The sequence below is a fragment of the Daphnia magna genome, linkage group LG4 (assembly GCF_020631705.1).
Source record: "Daphnia magna isolate NIES linkage group LG4, ASM2063170v1.1, whole genome shotgun sequence".
In the NCBI taxonomy this organism is placed as follows: domain Eukaryota; kingdom Metazoa; phylum Arthropoda; class Branchiopoda; order Diplostraca; family Daphniidae; genus Daphnia; species Daphnia magna.
In genome coordinates this window covers 752,886-771,112 of record NC_059185.1, presented here as the reverse complement: position 1 = coordinate 771,112, position 18,227 = coordinate 752,886, and the positions used below count along the sequence as shown (strand labels likewise).

The 18,227-nt window shown below is 42.9% G+C and overlaps 5 protein-coding genes and 1 long non-coding RNA gene across 14 annotated transcripts; 4 read left to right on the top strand and 2 right to left on the bottom strand.

Annotated features, from left to right (window-relative positions):
• The first annotated feature begins 148 nt into the window (after positions 1-148).
• LOC116921473 (E3 ubiquitin-protein ligase RNF19B) lies at positions 149-9,208 on the top strand. 2 transcript variants are annotated; one of them, XM_032927785.2, is made up of 9 exons: positions 149-997; positions 1,083-1,352; positions 1,471-1,676; positions 1,761-1,851; positions 1,976-2,355; positions 6,451-6,913; positions 7,209-7,567; positions 7,652-7,719; positions 7,783-7,925. In XM_032927785.2, the coding sequence occupies exons 1-8, from the start codon at positions 598-600 to the stop codon at positions 7,706-7,708; spliced, it is 2,226 nt and encodes a 741-aa protein (XP_032783676.2). In that variant the 5' UTR covers positions 149-597; the 3' UTR covers positions 7,709-7,719; positions 7,783-7,925. The 2 variants fall into 2 exon arrangements, with proteins under 2 accessions (XP_032783676.2, XP_032783674.2); XM_032927783.2 differs by lacking the exon at positions 7,652-7,719 and having other exon boundaries at positions 152-997; positions 7,783-9,208.
• LOC116921476 lies at positions 2,454-4,905 on the bottom strand. Its single transcript, XM_032927792.2, has 2 exons — positions 4,505-4,905; positions 2,454-3,979 (listed from the first exon to the last, which is right to left on the bottom strand). Exon 2 carries the CDS (start codon positions 3,912-3,914, stop codon positions 2,607-2,609), a length of 1,308 nt encoding a protein of 435 aa, XP_032783683.1. The 5' UTR covers positions 3,915-3,979; positions 4,505-4,905; the 3' UTR covers positions 2,454-2,606.
• On the bottom strand, positions 8,542-11,463 carry LOC116921479. Of its 2 annotated transcripts, XR_006645801.1 has the most exons (5): positions 11,110-11,463; positions 10,870-10,914; positions 10,636-10,803; positions 9,247-9,648; positions 8,542-9,169 (listed from the first exon to the last, which is right to left on the bottom strand). It is a non-coding gene; the product is annotated as an uncharacterized LOC116921479 (long non-coding RNA). The 2 variants fall into 2 exon arrangements; XR_006645800.1 differs by having other exon boundaries at positions 10,636-10,914.
• Positions 10,948-13,796, top strand: LOC116921474 (cysteine sulfinic acid decarboxylase). 2 transcript variants are annotated; one of them, XM_032927787.2, is made up of 11 exons: positions 10,948-11,082; positions 11,429-11,598; positions 11,660-11,844; positions 11,982-12,088; positions 12,161-12,276; positions 12,341-12,592; positions 12,668-12,732; positions 12,794-12,872; positions 12,944-13,143; positions 13,203-13,347; positions 13,419-13,796. In XM_032927787.2, the coding sequence occupies exons 2-11, from the start codon at positions 11,437-11,439 to the stop codon at positions 13,611-13,613; spliced, it is 1,506 nt and encodes a 501-aa protein (XP_032783678.1). In that variant the 5' UTR covers positions 10,948-11,082; positions 11,429-11,436; the 3' UTR covers positions 13,614-13,796. The 2 variants fall into 2 exon arrangements, 1 of the variants encoding a protein (XP_032783678.1); XR_006645796.1 differs by lacking the exon at positions 10,948-11,082 and having other exon boundaries at positions 11,437-11,598; positions 12,944-13,117; positions 13,419-13,560.
• A 361-nt stretch (positions 13,797-14,157) lies between these two features.
• LOC116921478 lies at positions 14,158-15,869 on the top strand. 2 transcript variants are annotated; one of them, XM_032927799.2, is made up of 4 exons: positions 14,158-14,330; positions 14,441-14,563; positions 15,237-15,386; positions 15,448-15,869. In XM_032927799.2, exons 1-4 carry the CDS (start codon positions 14,180-14,182, stop codon positions 15,675-15,677), a joined length of 654 nt encoding a protein of 217 aa, XP_032783690.1. In that variant the 5' UTR covers positions 14,158-14,179; the 3' UTR covers positions 15,678-15,869. The 2 variants fall into 2 exon arrangements, with proteins under 2 accessions (XP_032783690.1, XP_032783691.1); XM_032927800.2 differs by lacking the exons at positions 14,158-14,330; positions 14,441-14,563 and adding an exon at positions 14,652-15,145.
• Positions 15,870-16,015: 146 nt separating this feature from the next.
• On the top strand, positions 16,016-18,188 carry LOC116921477 (globin D, coelomic). Of its 5 annotated transcripts, none has more exons than XM_032927795.2 (7): positions 16,016-16,504; positions 16,564-16,679; positions 16,769-16,996; positions 17,056-17,087; positions 17,165-17,469; positions 17,531-17,744; positions 17,816-18,188. In XM_032927795.2, the coding sequence occupies exons 3-7, from the start codon at positions 16,879-16,881 to the stop codon at positions 17,939-17,941; spliced, it is 795 nt and encodes a 264-aa protein (XP_032783686.2). In that variant the 5' UTR covers positions 16,016-16,504; positions 16,564-16,679; positions 16,769-16,878; the 3' UTR covers positions 17,942-18,188. The 5 variants fall into 5 exon arrangements, with proteins under 5 accessions (XP_032783686.2, XP_032783685.2, XP_032783684.2 ...); XM_032927794.2 differs by having other exon boundaries at positions 16,749-16,996; XM_032927793.2 differs by having other exon boundaries at positions 16,746-16,996.
• The last annotated feature ends 39 nt before the right edge of the window (positions 18,189-18,227 follow it).

Below are 18,227 nucleotides of genomic sequence, written 5' to 3'. Positions count from 1 at the left end.
GCGGCAAACAAAAACAAAATGGCTGCCATAGTGATGTGCCCGCGAGGCGCAAACAATCGGTCGACTCTCTCCACCAGACAGTGCGAGAATCGACTCCTGTGTTTTGCTCGCAAAAGAGAGAGCTTTTGCTCAGCTTTCACACACATATACACACACACAGAACCAAGGAGAAAACTCCCGTTTCGTCCAACTCATTTATTATATCCCGACGATCGTAATAGAACGTCTTAGATAGTCTGGCTCGCCCAGTTAGCGAACATGGCTTCCATCTGAAACGAATCGTCATCGTTTTACGAAAGTGTAAAAGCGACACTTGGGATCGATATCGTTTTTGCTGTTTGTGTGTACGTTGTGTGCATTGCATGACATTCGTGTAAAAAAAAAAAGGGAAGCGAGATAAGAAATCGAACTTGCTATTTGTGTTGTTGTTGCACAACAGTGTAATGGCTCGGCTTGTCGTCAGTTTTACCCGTCTCGATTGTTCCAGTCAGTGGTTTTCTGTGCCTATTGTGTTCTGTATTAGGTTGGTCTAAACTCCTCTCACCCCCAGTCGTTGCTTCCCCCTGGTGAAACAGGGCCTTTCCACCGCCTTTCAGCATGAGTTCGATGAAACACAACCCACCCAGGTACAGCTCCAACTCTCTAGACAACAGTCAAGCCAGCATGACATTGCAAGCCACCAGCCAGCCTGGAGCAGGGAAAGGCAAATCCAGAAAAAGAAAAGATCACTCTCCACCTTCCCCTTCACTGCCGGATGGAAACTCAGTGGTTCAGCAGCAGCAGCCATGCTCACTGGCTATACCCATTACCTCTTCGTTCTCCAAGCCAGCCAACAAACAAGGATTTCGTTTCTCCCTGCGTCGAATGCTCTACAACAGTCCATTGGTTTCTCAAAGAAGGTCGAGGAGCCTCTCTGGTGGAAACAACCTTGGCAATCCTGCACCTAGCAGCAGCAGCAGCACTGGCGGTCTGAGAAAAAGGCAGTCTCCCTGCACATGTGAGTCCCTATTCATTTTGTTCGCTTTAATGTCATCCTTTGTTTATGTGCACAAAAGAGGCTCATGTTGCTCATTCCCACACAGCCCGATATGGATCTGAAAGCCCTTCAGATACCTCCAGCACTTCTCAATCAGAGCTCCGTGTTCCCAGCAGATCTCTCAGGTGTCCTATATCTGAGAACTGGGAATGCCCTCTCTGTTTGGCCGAATGTTCCAGCGAATTCTTTCCCGAGCTGCTTTGCTGCACGCACCGGTCGTGTCTAGATTGCTTGCAGCAGTACTTGCGAATCGAGATTTCCGAGTCACGTGTCAACATCAATTGCCCAGAATGCTCAGAGCCCATGCATCCCAACGGTGAATACCGGATTCCTTTTCTTTTTCAATCACGCCATAAGTGAAAGTGGTTTATATTCCATTTGATTTCTTTTCTTTTTCTTTTCCCCCTTTTTCTTTCTTGGTTACGCATACGCAGACATTCGATTGATATTGAATAATGAAACCCTTCTGGAAAAATACGAGGATTTCATGCTGCGAAGGGTTTTGGCTGCCGATCCGGATTCTCGTTGGTGTCCGGCTCCCGACTGCAATTTTGTTGTTCTGGCTACCGGTTGTGCCAGTTGTCCTCGCCTGTTGTGTCAACGCCCTGGATGTGGTTCGTCGTTTTGTTACCATTGCAAGGTAAACTGATTAACCATTCACCGGACTCTCGTTTCTTTTCTCCTCATCAGCAACGCAAATATAATTTTCACTCGTTGTTACTAGGCTCTGTGGCACCCCAACCAAACCTGTGATGCTGCCCGCGCCCAGCGATCTTCCATTTATGGCTCGTCGTCCAATTTCAAAAATACTCAACGTAAAAACTGACTACATTTAAAACTTATCAGGCTCATTAAGTTGGGCGTTTTTCAAAATTCTTCTTACGTACATTCTAATCTTTAATTTTTTTTTGTGTGTGTGTGTGTGTGTGCAAATTGTAGGTGATGACATTAAACCGTGCCCGAGATGTCAGGTGCTCATTGCCAAGATGGATGACGGTTCGTGTAATCACATGACGTGCGCCTTGTGCGGCTCCGAGTTTTGCTGGCTCTGCATGAAGGAGATAAGTGACCTGCATTACCTGAGTCCGTCCGGCTGCACGTTTTGGGGCAAGAAGCCGTGGTCACGCAAGAAGAAAATTCTATGGCAACTGGGCACTTTGGTTGGTGCCCCAGTCGGCATTGCCTTGCTAGCCGGCATCGCGGTGCCAGCAATGATCATAGGCATACCCATCTGGGTAGGCCGGAAGCTTTACGCACGATTCAAAACCGTCTCCAAGCACAAGCGCAATGTCATCATCACTAGCGGCGTTGCGGCTTCGGTAAGAACCCCCTTCTCATTTCTTTTAAGCTTTATTTTTGTTTTCTTTTCTTTCCTTCCCTATTGCGTTTATCGCCGTCGTTTGGATAACGAAGCGTATTTTGTTGTATTTATTTATTTATTTTTGAACTCCATAAATCTTCATCACAAGAGAGAAAAAGAGAGAGAGGGTAGGAGGGAAGCCACAATAACAAAATGAAAGAGGGAAAATTGGAAGCGAAAGGAAAAACAAGGAGCGATAGGTATTCCGTTTTAAAAGACTTTCTCGTTGCTAAGGTCGATAAGAACCTCGCAGAGTCGCTCTTCGGTCGCTTGGTGCCCGATGGCCAAGTCGACGGAGCCGATACCCAGCAAGACGGCCAGCAAAAGCGATTGCTGGAACTCCGTTTCCAGCTCCCGCCGGCTGTAATTGAGTTGGCCCTCGACGTCCAAGCCGAGCGAGGTGGTCGTCTCGCAGAATCGATTCCAATAAGCGTCTAGGATGTGTCCGGTTCGCTTCCGGCGCACTTCCCCGGACACAGAAGTGACCAGCAATAAAGCTAAATCGTTGGTCGGCCGGCTGTAGGTGGCCATCTGCCAGTCGAGAATGGAACACTCGACTGGCGCGGCTCGGCTATTGTCTGTCTGGTCATTGCCAGCGGCTGCCGTGGCGCCGTCTGTCGCTTTGCGGCGGAAGAGCAGATTGTTGCACCAGAAGTCCGTGTGCGTCAGCGTAGCGATCGGGCTGGCCGGCCTCAATAGATTGGCGATCGTTTCTTTAGCCCGCGGTCTCATTTTGTGCAGCTTGGCCAGCACGGCGTGAAGCTCCGGCCTGTCGGCCGTGTGAAGAAAGGTGGCCAGCTGGGGCAGGCCGCGTTCCAGCAATTGCTGATAAGATTCGGCGGCCGCCTCGGGCCGGAATAGGAAAGGAAACGCCTGGCCGAGATCGACACCCAATCGCAATCGATAGGCCAGAACGGACGCGTGAATGCGGGCAATGGATCGGGCCGCCGCTATGGCCTGGTCCAGCGACAGGCCGAGATGGAATTCCGTCACGTGAAAACCGGACGCTTTCATGTTATCCAAGACGAGCACCGAGTCGCTGCCTTGTCGATACTTTGCGTAGAAACAGGACGGGACGGGCCACGGCTCGTGGCCGCCTCCGTGGCCGCCGCAGAATTGAGTCAGGGCCGGCATGAGAGTCGTGTAAAAATGGATTTCCCGAACGTCGAATCCGGCTTCCAGTATGAAGTGGCGGCAGAACGGATCTTGGGACAGCAATTTGGCCATGAGGTGGAGCTCCTCTTCGGGCATGGACCCGTTGCGGCAGACTGTGACGTCGATGGCCAGCAGATCGCTGAGCAAATTCTCGCCTTCGTCGCACCCAGGTCGCACCTGAAACTGTTTGACGCTGATCGTTTGGCCAGCTTCGTCCTTGCGGATGACAACGTCTCCATTGTCGACCTCATCGTCCTTGGGTCCGTCGAGCAAGTCTCGCCCGTTGGTGCTGTAATACAGATGTAGAATGCTTTCTAGCCATTCGGCCGTGATGGACGATTCATCCGAAACATCGACCGACATGTTTTTCTTTCTTTTTTGCTTTTTTGCTTTTTGCTGTTGCTGCAATTTCTTTGTTCCGTTCCGATCTATAAAGGAGGAAACCAAAAACAAACAAACAAAAAATGGACACGGGTGAATTCGAAATGACATTGATTTTTGTTGCAGAGGAAAACATTCCGCTCTAGTGAACCAGACGAAAATATCCGGTCCCTTTTTTGTTTTTGTTTTTTTTGTTACGTCGTGTATGAGAAATATAGAAACAAAAAAAAATGAGGGGGGGGGGCCAGAATTCACGTGAATATTTTCCCTACGAATGTTTCTTAACTTTCTCTTTCCATGCACAACCGGAAGGGCGTAGTAATAGCGCGGTTTTCAATGACTCATTTCCAGTAGATAAAAAACTACAAAACAGCTCAACTAAGAGGGAAACGAACAAGGAAAACTTGCTCTTTTAGTTTTGAGAAAAATAAAATTTATTCATTTTTGGTTTAATGAATTTCTGAATCACCTTTCCAGACTTTCCCCCATTTTTGTTGTCTGCAAACGCCTCGAGGACGGGGCCCTTGATTGAGTGGAATCTCGGAAAAGAAAAACAGAGATGATAATGATACCTTTTCTTTGATTTTCCTGTCAAAGCGTTTCCCTTTTTCGGCGTAGTGGGTGTAGGTGGGAAGCGTCTTCTCCCCCTTTGCAGGCGTCGCCAACAGAAACAATCGACGGCAAAAACGGCTATTCCGGCTGCGGTTTGGGGCTCTCGGGGAGAAATCAGTTAGTTTTCCATTGGCACGAAATCCAAAGACGTCCTTCCTCTTTTTGTGTGTGTGCGTGTTGTGTGTGTGTGTGTGTGTGTTTTTTCTTTCCCCCGAAAAATGTGGTTTTTGGATTCTCGACTTGGTGTTTTGTTTTGTTCTTTGTATTGTTTTTGTCGTCGCACACTGTGGGGGCGCTGAGGACTTTCGGGACGACGCGTCTTACTCGATCGACGGCAGCGTATCGACTGTGCACGCGCGCCGAATGCTTGAAAAATAGAGGGGCCGACGTTCGAGCGAAACACGCAGCGGTGCCAAGCCAAAGGAATAGGGTAAAGAGAAGGAGATAGGGGGCGGAAGGGAGAATGGAGAGAGAGAGCGAAGGGGAAGCGGAAGAGGATAGTGGTTGTGCACGGCCGTGCGGAATAAAGCGATGGTGACCTACCAAGAAGGGAAATTAAAAAAAAAAAAGGAGCCTGGGAAATTCCAATAATAATTTATTCATTCCGTTCGTAAGTTGGTAACGTAAACAAAAGAAAAAAAACAAACAAAAGGCGATCGTGTCGGTGGAAATGTTTTCGGTTGTAGAGGACAAGAGATGTCGTCGAATAGCTAACACGTCAGTGTTTTGTTTATTTTATTTTTTTTGCATTGGTTTCTGCCCTGAGCCAAAAAAGGTTTTTTTTTTAATTTTTTTTTTTAATGGACTGGGGTGCAGCTTCTCCAAACCCGGGTCGGATCGATAGATGACAGACGGTGTGACAATAGGTTTCCCCTCTTTCTCTGCCTTCCTTTACGATCTCGGCTCATCCCTAAAAGCGACATTCCCTCCTCCATCTTTTTATTGTGTTGTTTATGCCATACTTTATCATCGATGTTTATTACGCCCAGTTTCTCCAGGGACTCTCTTCTCGTGTATCTCAAGAAATGGGGCCAGGGTGGAACGCGGAATTATATGTAGCATGTGGATGGGGGGGAAAGGACACGGTTTCCCTTTTTTTAAAAAAATACAAACTGTGTGTATTCCCATTTGCTTCCTCATCAGTATTGATTTGTTTTTATTATTACCGTATTCCCGAGGAAAGACAAGGAGAACGAAAGTGGGGAAGTTATAGGGAACGACATACCCAAAAGAAGTTTGGATTGCCGTCTGCAAAATCACGCACCAAACCTGCGACGCCATCTGTAGCCTCTTGACTGACCATGGGCGCAAAGAAACACAACGAGAATTGCCTTTTTCTTTTTTGGTATTATTTTTTATGGTGGGTCGAGTTTTAAAGTACAATGTCTGCGTTAGAGGTTCAGGTCGAATGCCTTCTTCATGCTACATTGGAATTTATACGTCGTCCAACGCTCCCGAATGTATCGGCGGACGTTGGATTGGACGGACTCGACAGCCGCAAAGTTACGGCTTTTTTAGATTCCCCCTTTCTTTTTCTTTTTTTTTTTTTTTTTTGCACGTAGTTTGCTGAGGATCGACATTAGCTTTGTCTGGACAACGCAATATCCTGCTTTATTTATTTATTTCTTCCTTTCTTCTGTCTTTCTTCCTTCTCCCCCCTTTTTTTTTAAAGGAGGGTGGGCCATGGTACAATGGACGTTTTAATACAACCACTACGTCGGATGTACCTCCTCCCCTTTGGCTAGCTCACATTTTTTTGTTGTTGAGGGGAGTTCCAATCAATACGTTTCATCCAGCATTGCCGGATTCTCGGAAGAACCCCTTTTTCTAGACGTCATGTCACGCTCACCGTGTTGCCGCCATAAATTCAAATTCATATATTTAATTATTCATTTGTTTCTTTCAGGTTTTGGTGGCGCCTGCCATTGCTGGAGTGGCTGTAGGGATGGGAGTGCCCATCCTGCTGGCCTACATTTACGGCGTCGTGCCCGTCTCGTTGTGCCAGAACGGCGTTTGCGGCGTATCGGCCTCTCCGCTGGGCGTGCGGATCGATTTCGATGACGACGATGAAGTCGTTGGCGTCGGAATCGTTTCTGGTGCGGCCGGTGTGGGAAACAGCGGCGGGACGGGCGTCGGAAGCGGAAGCGCTGGCAATGGGGGCGGCGCTGGTGTCGGTGGCGGCCGAGGAAGCGATGACCTCAGCGCGATGGATGGCAACGCCAACGACAGCGGCAGCATCGGCGGCCCGACCGCCTATTATTCCCGCGGCAGCGCCGCCGGCGTAGGCGTCGGGCAGAACAAACGCAACACGGACGCCGTTTCACTCGATCTCGCAACTAACCTTGGCCTCGTTGGAAATCCTTCCATCGGTAATTTGTCATTTTATTCCCCATTTTTTTTCATTTCTATCCAATGCAATCCGGCACGTTTTCTGCAGTTAAGTGCAGAAAACGTGCCGGATTGCGTGCTTCAATTGTTATGGATAGTTTTTGTTTTTTTCGTTTAAAAAAACTCGTTTAAAAATGAATCGAGTGAACGTTTCCAACATTATTATCACATTTTTGTTGTCTTCTAAATCGGCATTGAGCGTGTGCCGTCATCAGTTAAGAATGATTCGATTAAGCTGCTTCAATTTGATCTCTTGTTTGATTGTTGTTTGAAAAGGCGAAGCGAGCGTAGCCTTATCGGCTTCCGGGTCGGCTTCGTTGGGCAGCGCCAGTCAGCTGTTTGTGCGTGACAGAGACCGCGAAAGCGACCGTGAAGATTGCGAATCGGCCAGTCAATTGGGATTGGCTGGCAGCATCGTCTCCAATGCGTCGGCCGCCCGACGACTCGAAGTGCAAGCCGAACTGGTGGCCATGGCCGCTTGCTCGCCCAACAAACGTTCCAGTTTCGCTTCTTCAGAAACGGCTTCGGCAACCATCAGCTTATCGGAGAGATCCAACACGCTGTCCATGGCTGACGATGGAGCCGCGTCCGTCGCCTCAACACGAGCCCTGGCCGGCTCGCTCCTTAGCTACAAGGTCAAAGAAAAATCAATTAAATTTATGCGACGATAACGGATCCTCCCCTTTTATTTTATTTAACTTTTTTTTTTTCATTTCCAGCGCCCGCAAATGAGTCATTTCATTACCCGTCCATTTGCGGGGAAAGTCTCGAACTGACTTGAGAAACGGTTCGAATCATTAACTTCTTTTTTGTTTTTTTTTCTTTCTTTCTGGTTTTTTTGAATTTGCAGATGGGAGATACAAGTTCCGTTCATAGTTACCGCATCCCCCATACCGGCCAAACATCGGCGTCGGCGTCGGGCAGCGTCAAGTCTGGTTACGCCCCCGTTGAAATTCACGCTTGCCTCAATGATGGTGATGATTTGGCCAGCGGCGCTCGCTCCTCAAGTCCTGTTTCGATCATTTCGCTGTCCGGTGATGAGGTGACGCTGCCCGGTTTGGTGTCGCTGAGACGTTCTGCCCGTCGGGCCCGCTTCGGCAACAATAGCACTCAAGCAGCCGGCGCGTTGGCCGGTGATAACGAGGATCACGGTCAGGTGCGATTCGACGATCAAGTCAGTTATTTTGATCGGACGACTGTTGCTTGTTCTCCGACCGCAATCGAGGCATCCGAACGAACTGCAACTCGTTGAAACAACACTCGGCCATCATCCACTTAAATTGCGACTCGGACATTTAAAACTTAGCCCGGAAAAATAAAAAAAACGAATAAATCAATTAAAAAAAAAATAAAAATATATTATGATTAAAGAAAACGTGTCCAGCCAATTTGTACTCTTCTCCCCCTTATTTTTTTTCCTTTTAAACATGAAAACAATTGGATTTTGAATTTTTTGTTTTGTTTCCTTTTCCCAATTTTTTGTTTCCAATATTCTCTCGATATTGGTTTATTGCGCAAGATACTAGCTCTGGTTTACTGTGATCGCTGGATGTAGTACTTGAAAAAGAAAAAGAAGAAAAATAATCGCTTTCAATTGTTTTTTGTTTTCTCTTGCTGTTTGAAGATCCTCTTTTTCCTTCTTCTTCGCCACTTTCAACATTCATTTTCCATCTTTCCTACGTATCGATGATGTCAAGAGCTTTCGTGCACCCTTTACTCCCCGTCACTTATTTTTCGTGTCGCATTTTTAAATGTAATTTTTTTTTTCTTTCTTTTTTTTTTTAGTGGGAGGGATTGGAATGGAATGGATTTATATATAATTATATATATACATATTTTTTTTTTTTTTTTCTTTACTCACCTCCACCCCCGGGACACGAGACGGATTGATATCAGTGTTTATGCGATTAAACCCGAGTTGTTTTTGTTTGTTTTTTTCATTAATTTTTTCTGTATTCGTTTACGTGGCTTTTCTTCGAAGGACATTATTCCCTGTTCCCTCCCATAAGTTTCGTCCTTTCCTTTAACCCTAAGAAATATATGACGTTTCTTTTCTTTTTTTTCCGTTTTGTTTTGTGTATATGTTTCTTGTACATCACCAGTTGAATGGATTGCCTTTTCCGTTTGATTTCTTTTTGAATGGGTTCCTTTCGCCTGGAATTTTTTCCGAACATCTTTTAAATTCCGGGTGGATGGAGCCTGCCTATTTCTAGTTGGTTTTCGGACATCTTTTCCTCCTTTCAAAGGCGAACGATAAATACAAAAGAAAATGACTACTTCTATTGCTACTATTGCCATCAAGTGAAAAATATACTTGAGCCGTTGATCGATTTCAGAAAGATACAAAATCAGCTGATTTCTCTCAATTGTACGTGCGTGAAGGAGGTAATGGACTGACCTCAAATGGAGCGTGATTACTTCCTTTTTATCTGCTTTCGTCTACTCGACACGTCCTTGCATTTGTCGTATTTTTGTTTGTTTTTAAAGGATTTTTTCTTTTCTCTTTTTCTGTTAGCAGCGATGAACGCAGTATTGATCCGACACGGAGTGTTTTACGCCATCATCGCCGTTTGCCTCACCCCCTCACGAAACGCAGCAGAAAATCGGGTCTATCATGTCGCCGTCTCGTCTCCATGGTGACTGCTTCCATAAATCCTCAGATCGTGATTGGATACGTATTGACCCGTAAGAGATTTATGCCTTCATCCGTAATGTCCTAGAAGGTGGAGAATGAAATAGGGGGGGAAAAAAATTAAATACGGGATTATCATACACGATTCCTTAACGTCTTCACGCAGAAAGAATCTAAACGAATGAAATGGATTTCTGCCACTATATAGTATATATATTATATATATACAGTCATGCTTGGAAGTTTCTTTAGCAGGCTAATCGGTCTATATCCTTCTATTTCTTTTTTATGGAGGGGATACTTTGGTGCCTACCGTACCCCTTTATGCTATTCCTATTTTTCTTTCTTTGCAACCCGCGAAAAAGGTGCAACATTAAATGTAGGAAAATTAACTGAAACGTAGAGGAAGAGAAGAATGGAAAAAAACGAGGGTATGGTAGGCACCATAGTATCCCTTCCGTCCAAACAAAATGAAAGGATATAGACCCATTTGCCTGCTAAAGAAACTTGCAAGCATGACTGTATATTCTTTTTAAATTCTTTTTCGTCGCTTTTAAAAAAGCTTATTCGATTCCTTATTTAGCAAAAAAAAAAAAAAAAAAGGGGGAATTGATTCTTTTCTCTATTGCCTATGATTTTCAGAGAAAAAAAATTATTTCGTTACGGATGAGTTAACCTACTGCTCAACCAATTAGCCGGGAACTACTATTTGAACAGAGGGAGGGAAAAAAGAGAGAGAGAGAGAGAGAAAAACGCATCAAGGACGGGGAAGCCATCTGGAGAATGAGAGAAACTTCAGTCGAGCACGCCGTTGATTGCCACATTCTCACCCACCAACTCGTTCATTATTACCTAACGTATACAACAGCAGCCCTTTTTTCATTAATTTCCATTGATTGAGGCGCTCGTCTCGGATGATTTCCAGTGCCAACCATAAAACGACTGGTGAACGCCCCATCAGCTGTTATTCCAGACACATAGAGCCAATTTTTCTCCTCCACACCAAAGATTACATGGCATTGCAGAACAAAAACAAATGCAAGACATTGATGAGAGAAAAAAGTGATTTACTTTTGAGAAGAGATTGTTTTCCTTCGATTACTTGATGAACGTTTTTGTCTACAATTTGTCATCACGCTCCAGGGGAATTCAGCACAGCCATATCTTTTGTTTTTATGGATGTGCCACATGCCGTTGCCAAAGTCGCCATTGTTTCCACCAGACTGGACTGTGCATGCACTAAACGGTTTGCGATTAGTCTGAGTAAACAAGCAGAAGAACTATACCCCTGTAAAGAGGAAAGACCTTGTGATAAGACCATCAACTTCCCCATGACTCAAGCTCCATCCTCTAAAAAAAGAAGAAGAAAAAAAAATAAAATAAATTAAGCTTTTGATACTACCCACACCCTTGACGGCTCCCTTTCGTCATTCCACACACGATCTTGGCACTCGACGAGAGTCTGAACCCTTGTCTCACGCTAACATCAACAGATTTCGGGGAAAGACGACAGGCAAGGTGAGTGCATTGCTGTTGAATATTTACCTTGGCTATCTAGCGAACAAATGTGTATTCTGGTCTGTTGGCATTTATTATCAACTACGCACACAACACATGCAAGAGAAATTGCCTACGATATTATACTTTTTAGCATTTTAGTAGTATATGTAGTGTGTTAATGATTAAGCATGGTGCAGCTACATTAATCGTACCATTAGCCGGTTATCTCTGCCGGTGTGTTACGACTTACGAGTTACGTAAAGTTGAAGCAGTTACATAACAAAGTTTACGATTCTTGCAACCATGTTTTAATTTTCATTAATCGACGAAACAAAAACGTTTAAAACAGCCCTGACCTTGGTAGAGATAAAAATGGAAAATATGGCAGACGAAAACCCAGAGGTTGACGACGAAGTGATTGTGGAATTGCTATTAAAGGAAATTACCGAATTGGTTATTGACCAAGGACTATTGTCTGGCAAGGCTTTAAAAGAAGATCGAGTCACTAACTTTGTCCATCCAGAAAAACTTAAGGTAATTTGGTTGAATGAATACGATCGGTGTGAATGTTTCATGCTTTGTTTTTTATCAACAGAAGTTGGTAGATCTATCGCTAGGTGACTCTCCTCTGAGTCACGGTGAAATATTTGAATTGTGTAAACGAGCTGTCGAGTACAGTGTACGTACCAATCATCCAAAATTTCTGAATCAACTGTATCATGGAGCGGACCCTGTTGGACTTGCAGGAGCTTGGCTTTCTGAAGCTCTTAATACAAATTTGTAAGTACAAGCCCTGTTTTTCTAGTCTTAGCTATATCTAGATCTTGAATTGAATGTAATAACACCTTTGAATCTTGTCTTTTGAAAAATCACACTATTCAATGAGCTGACATCCTGCCCACTTTTTTCTATCACAGATACACATATGAAGTAGCACCATTTTTTATGATGGTTGAACATGAAGTCCTGGCTCATCTTAGAAGTTTCATTGGATGGGAAGATGGTGATGGAATATTTACTCCAGGTACTTCCTTTTTGTAATTTTCATCTCACGTCTGTGTCCCATTTACATTTTAAATATAATTTACATTGTCAGGAGGGAGTTTGGCCAACATGTATGGAATGGTTCTTGCCCGTTTCAACAAGTTCCCTGAAGTGAAGACCAAAGGAATGGGCAACATAGGAGAACTTGTGGCCTTTACATCACAGGAGGTTTGTAAAGCATCTCAAATTAACTGCTAGTGTCCCATCCATCTAACAAAACTCTAAATTCAAGGGCCATTATTCTATCCTTAAAGCTGCCCATTGGATTGGTTTAGGAACTGATAATCTCGTCATGGTAGCCTCTGATAGTTCTGGCAGAATGATTCCTGCTGAATTGGAAAATAAGATTGTAAAGGCTCTGGAACAGAAAAAAGTGCCATATTTTGTCAATGCGACAGCCGGAACCACTGTTTTTGGAGCTTTTGACCCTTTAGAGCCCTTAGCTTTTATATGTAAAAAATACGATCTCTGGCTTCACGTCGATGTAAGTAAAGAGCGTAGTCGAAACTACTAATCGACATAGATTTAACCATTTTTTTTTTTCTCCTGAAAATCATAGGCTGCTTGGGGAGGAGGCGCTCTGGTCTCCCAAAAACATCGTTCCTTAATGCAAGGCATAGAAATGTAATGTAATCGTTTAGTCTTTCATCTTTTTAATTGCTAACTCAAAAATTAACTCTTTTAGGGTCGACTCTGTGGCTTGGAATCTCCACAAAATGTTAGGAGCTCCATTGCAATGCTCAGCTTTTTTGACGAAACATACGGTATAGCAAAACGAGTTCGAAATTTATCAATTATCCATTTTTAATTTATGAACTGCTTCGCACCCTCACAGAATGTTTTTCATCGATGCAATAGTGCTTCGGCCACGTATCTTTTCCAAACAGACAAGTATTATGATATGCGTTATGATACGGGTGATAAAAGCATCCAGTGTGGCCGAAAAGTTGATGCTTTCAAATTGTGGTTAATGTGGAAGGCTCGAGGGAACAGAGGTCTGGAGAAAATGGTAGATAACGCCTTTGAATGTTCAAAGTAAGTTTTATCTAATGATTTTATAATGGATCTACTTTTTCATCGTGCTTTTCCTGTAGGTACTTCACACGTCAGCTCTCCCTCCGGCCAGGATTTCGACTAGTCATTGCGGAACCTAGCTGTACGAATGTTTGTTTTTGGTACATTCCGCCCAGGTGGAGAAACTTGCCAGAGTCGCCAGAATGGTGGGGAAAACTTTCTAAGGTGATTCAACGTCTTACTTCGATAGTTTTCCATATAGTGCTTTAATTGTCACACGTTTTGCGAGGAATCAGGTTGCACCTGCAATAAAGAAACGAATGGTGGAGAAAGGATCTCTCATGGTCAGCTACCAACCCTTAGTCCACAAGAACATGGTAAACTTTTTCCGTTTAGCTCTTCATTGTCAGCCGCCCCCTACCCACGAAGATATGGATTTCGTTCTGAATGAAATCGAAAGATTGGGACGCGACTTGGATAACATCCACTGAAAGAATCTTTTTGACAGTTTTTATTCGTTTTTCTTGTTAATTACACTGATAAAGTGAATTGTTATGCTCGTTACTAGAAGGCAAATCCGTAGTGTTTTTTAGAGCGCACGATACATGTCGTGTTTCTTTACAGTCTGTTTGTTACTAAATCTCTAAAAATATATTTATATGATTGTGCGTGAATTTATAATTATTAATCCAACTGTCTAACTTTGTATGGATTGATGTAAGAGTTTTATTCTGCAGGTACAGTACGCTTTGTGTCCCCTCCCCAAAGTCAATAATCAAATACCATACTGGTGAGCTGTTGCGCGTATGTGAAGTGTTAAAATTTACATGCAGTAAACCGTAAAAAAAAAAATGTAAAACTATTGCGTAGATAATTTCGTAGTAGCCTGGAAACATTTTCCTTTTATCCAAAAGAAGTCGACAGAGGTAATAGAGTAATGCTCGAAGCCAACTGGTATTCATTTCAATTGAGCGCCACAATGCAAGTACGTGGATTGGTTGTCATGGCAACAGTTTCTAAAGGCTGTTTATTCTGCTTTTTGAAGTTAGTTTTCAACATGGCGTCCCATGACGATGGTGCCTCAAAAATAGCTAAAGCTGCAGTGTTAAGTTTCTTTGCCACTTGCCTGATCATTATTATCGCATTTTCAACAAATTCATGGTTAGAAACAGACGGCACATTGGAAAATCCCAAATTCATACAGTTAGGTGAGTGAACTGAAGGCCGATTTTGACAGACCACGCCTTTTCATTTTCTACGTTTTTGAATAGCTTTGATTGTACATTTCTTAACTTTTGGTTTGATTTCTGTTTTAAAGGACTGTGGAATTTTTGTTTGAGGGAATTCAAAGATGTGAAGCACTTGTATGACAGAGTTTTCAACGGATGTCGACATGTCTTAGATGAAGAATACCACATCATAGACTGGCTTTTGAGACCCCGTAAGTCAACCATATTCCATATCTATTGATAGAATGAGTTGTAAATAACTGTTAAGTGTTTTGTGTCTTAAACAGATAGGGTACAGCGAAAAGTTTAGATAGCATTGTAGTAGATGTAAGGGTATGTGAAGTAAATAGTGTAAAAATAATTTCCGGTATTCCACAAGCACCCACTAGAGGGCTCCGATCATTGTTGTATGCTTGTATCCTGGGCGTTGGTCTAATGGCGAAAGTGCATCACAAGTCATTGTAAGTCCCAAGCGTGGGATATCTTTTGTTTTTCAACGATTTATTACGCTCAAAAAATGACAAAGACACGAAGTACCGCTGCCAAAATCGCTCTGCCTTTGTTTTTCGTTACTGTTGTGTGCATATCTATTGCCTTTTCAACAACACATTGGCTGGAAAACTGGTCAAAGTACTATGGGGATAAGTTTGATAAATTGGGATTGTGGGTCCATTGCTTTCGTTCCTTGCCCGATCCACACGACGCTTTGCACTTGCGATATTTCACTGGTTGTCGATGGGTTTTTAATCCCTTCACTGCTGGATATGCTGAAATGAGAGACTTTCTCATGCCCCGTAAGATTGCTACTTGTTGAACTTAGTTGACACACTTAAAAAAACAAAAAAAACAATTCAACCAATCTAATCTTACATTTTTGTTCTGTAGCATTCTTCATTGCCGTCCAGTTGTTTTTCACACTGTGCTTTATGCTCATGCTCGTAGGCATAGCAGGCACATTGATGTATGTATTGTGTTTCACATATGAACATCAAGTGAAACTTTTACGAGCCCTTGCGTGGGACCTGACCATTGCAGGTAAAAAGCTACATGCACTGTGTCAAAATGTTCCATCACTGACATATCACATTTTGTTTAGCGTTTTGTGGGACAATTGCTGTTATCACTTTTGGAGCCCTAGGTGATTCACGTGATTGGATGCCTGATTTTGAGCACAATTTCTTATCATGGTCTTTTGGGTTGGCCGTCGTCGGTACATTTGGCCTTTATCTCTCTGCCACTTTGTTTTTCATCGAAGCTAAAGTTCAAGCAAAAAAGCACAGAGATACTACATCACAAGCGACTTTTTCTATGGAGCATAAAGTATAAAATTTTAACTTTAAATCTGTTGTGCATTCCGCCTTTTTGGTAACAAAAACCGTCCACTTCATTCGTCCAGAGTGACAAGATATTGTCATTTTTTCGTTAGATTGTGTAACATTATACGAATCTCAGTGCAGCTATTGCACTTTTGACCGATTTTTACTGTGTGACTAAATACAATTTTTGTAAGTTTGCCAATTCAAGTGTTCGACACGATTTACGAAAGTAAATTGAGGCTAGGATCAGTAAACAAAAAACCCTTAACTAAACCATGTGCCCTGTTAATGCAAATTTGATTTGTGATCCAAAATTGATGCGGTTAAGATTTTATGTTTAATTTTGATTTGGAAAGTGTTAAGTTAAAGAAGCTGCAAAGCAAAATTGGCGGTAGGCTTCTCGGTCGACTCACTGAAAGTGAGACCTTGTACGCGATTGATGTGCAACAAATCACTATCTGAAGACGGTTAATCTTTTCATGGTTGTTGTTGTTTTGTTTTAAATTGCAGTGGGTTTTTTATTTCAAAATCGCGTGCAGAAAACCAGCTATAACGGCCAGCGTTGTCTCAGCGCAATGTTTTGCGTCGCACTTTTGAAAAGGGATATTGTGTTGCATTATTTTATCATGGCGCTGAGATTACATTATCAAATACGTCTGCGTTGGGTACAAATTCCTAGAAACGCGGGTATAGTAATGCAATCTAGCCTTTGCTGATCTTAGGAAGACGAGTTTACAATTTTTGGTTTGGACGCTGATACTTTTGGTAGTTCACTAGAGGGTTAGGTACCACCAAGGCAGAGGAACAGAGAAATGGCGGAAATACCTGATCTTCACAGTAATTTATATTTACATTTAAAATTGCTAGTCATTATATATTGAATATTGACTATTTAGGTATAAAGATTGGTCTACCACCTACTCGAGAAAATACTAACATTGGCCACGAAGAGGAGGCCACAAAACCCATTGACCCAAAACGGTATCGTACTATGGCACGACATCCTTGCATGGTATGGATCAAATGGCACGGTTTGCTTACTAGTTAATACGTTCTGCTGATGTAAACTTGCAAATAGCAGCCTGAATTACACACTCTAAGAGGCGGTGTTATTGTGTATGGAACTTTTGCCCTTTCTTCTTGGCAGCGCCGACTTTTAATGAAGTTTTTATCTGGAAGAAGAACGTTTGCCTGTCCACAATAAAAAGAGCATGAGTTCCATTTACCAGACTCCATTACAGCGTACGAGTATCTGGAGAGCGGCTTTCTTTCGGTGCAAGAAAACTTTAAATGTTTTAGAGGATTTCAACCTACTGATCCGAAAAGAAAGTAAGAATTCACAATGAGTAGATCGATATTTTTTGCCAGGCATCTACTCTGTCTTTTAGCTGGTTGGAGCATTTATAGCGGACAATATGCGGTAAGTATTTAAGTGAGATGTAGTTAATTCCATGTTATTTGGAGACTTCTTTCGCTAATTTGATCTTATTACGCAAGAATGGGATTGGAGTGTTGGCGATTGCTTCGCGCGGTGTAATGATCGGTTCTGGATCGCATCGCATAGGCAGCCCATTTTTGGCAGCGCGCATCGTAACAAATGTTCACGACTTCGATACTGCAACGTCTAATCCAGTTGCTTCCTCTGCATTCGGGAGCCCCAGGTATGAAAGAGGTGGAAATAAGATGGTTCAAGGACCCGGCCTTCGCAGCTTCTTGATTGACAGTGATATTAGTGTCATCAAGTCTAGTTGGAATTTCCTCAAGAGGCGCCTGAGCGATTTTGCACCCAAAGTGTTTCTAAGGTAACTTACCATCATATACAAAGGAAGAGTCCCTCATTTAAATTGAATTCTTTGTTGCTAGGTATTTCCAAACCAGTCCTGGGGCTCAGAAGTTCTTTCCGGCGTTTGCCAATGTGAACCTTGCAGAACTGCCAACTAATCGGGACTTCCTTAGTGCTGCATGTAATTGCGTCGCCAGCCTCACTTACATAATCCCGCATTTGAAATATGATCTTCTTGAACGTTGCCCGACTTTCAACAAGTTTAAGAAAACGTACGACAACGTTGATGTCAAGGTAGGATTCAGATAATAGATAATACTCTTTACAATTTTTATTAAGTTTTATCTATTTGTTGGGAAACTTAGAAATTTGGGACTATTTGGGTGAAAACTATTCAAGAGGAAATGGGCAATAATACTTTCAATGATGTCGTACTACTTGATGCTTGGAAGAAAGCTTTTTGGGCTTTGAGAAAATATGCTACTTCATGATAAGTTTGAAGCTATTCCTATATGTTTTAAGAGTAACGTTGAGTTGTTCCGCAAGTCTTTAAACAATAGGCAATCTAACAAATTTACTTTATGGTAATAATCATTTAATAGTAGAATGCATAGTTGTGCAGTGTGTGAATAGCATACAAGGGGTTTAGAGTGGTGATGGAGGGGTGTTCTTTATGTTTAACCGATTTCCATATAATTTCCCGTTCTAAAGGTAATAAAACGAAATATTTTCATTTAATTTGCTGTATTGCTTAATGGTTTCATGTTTCTGATGTTT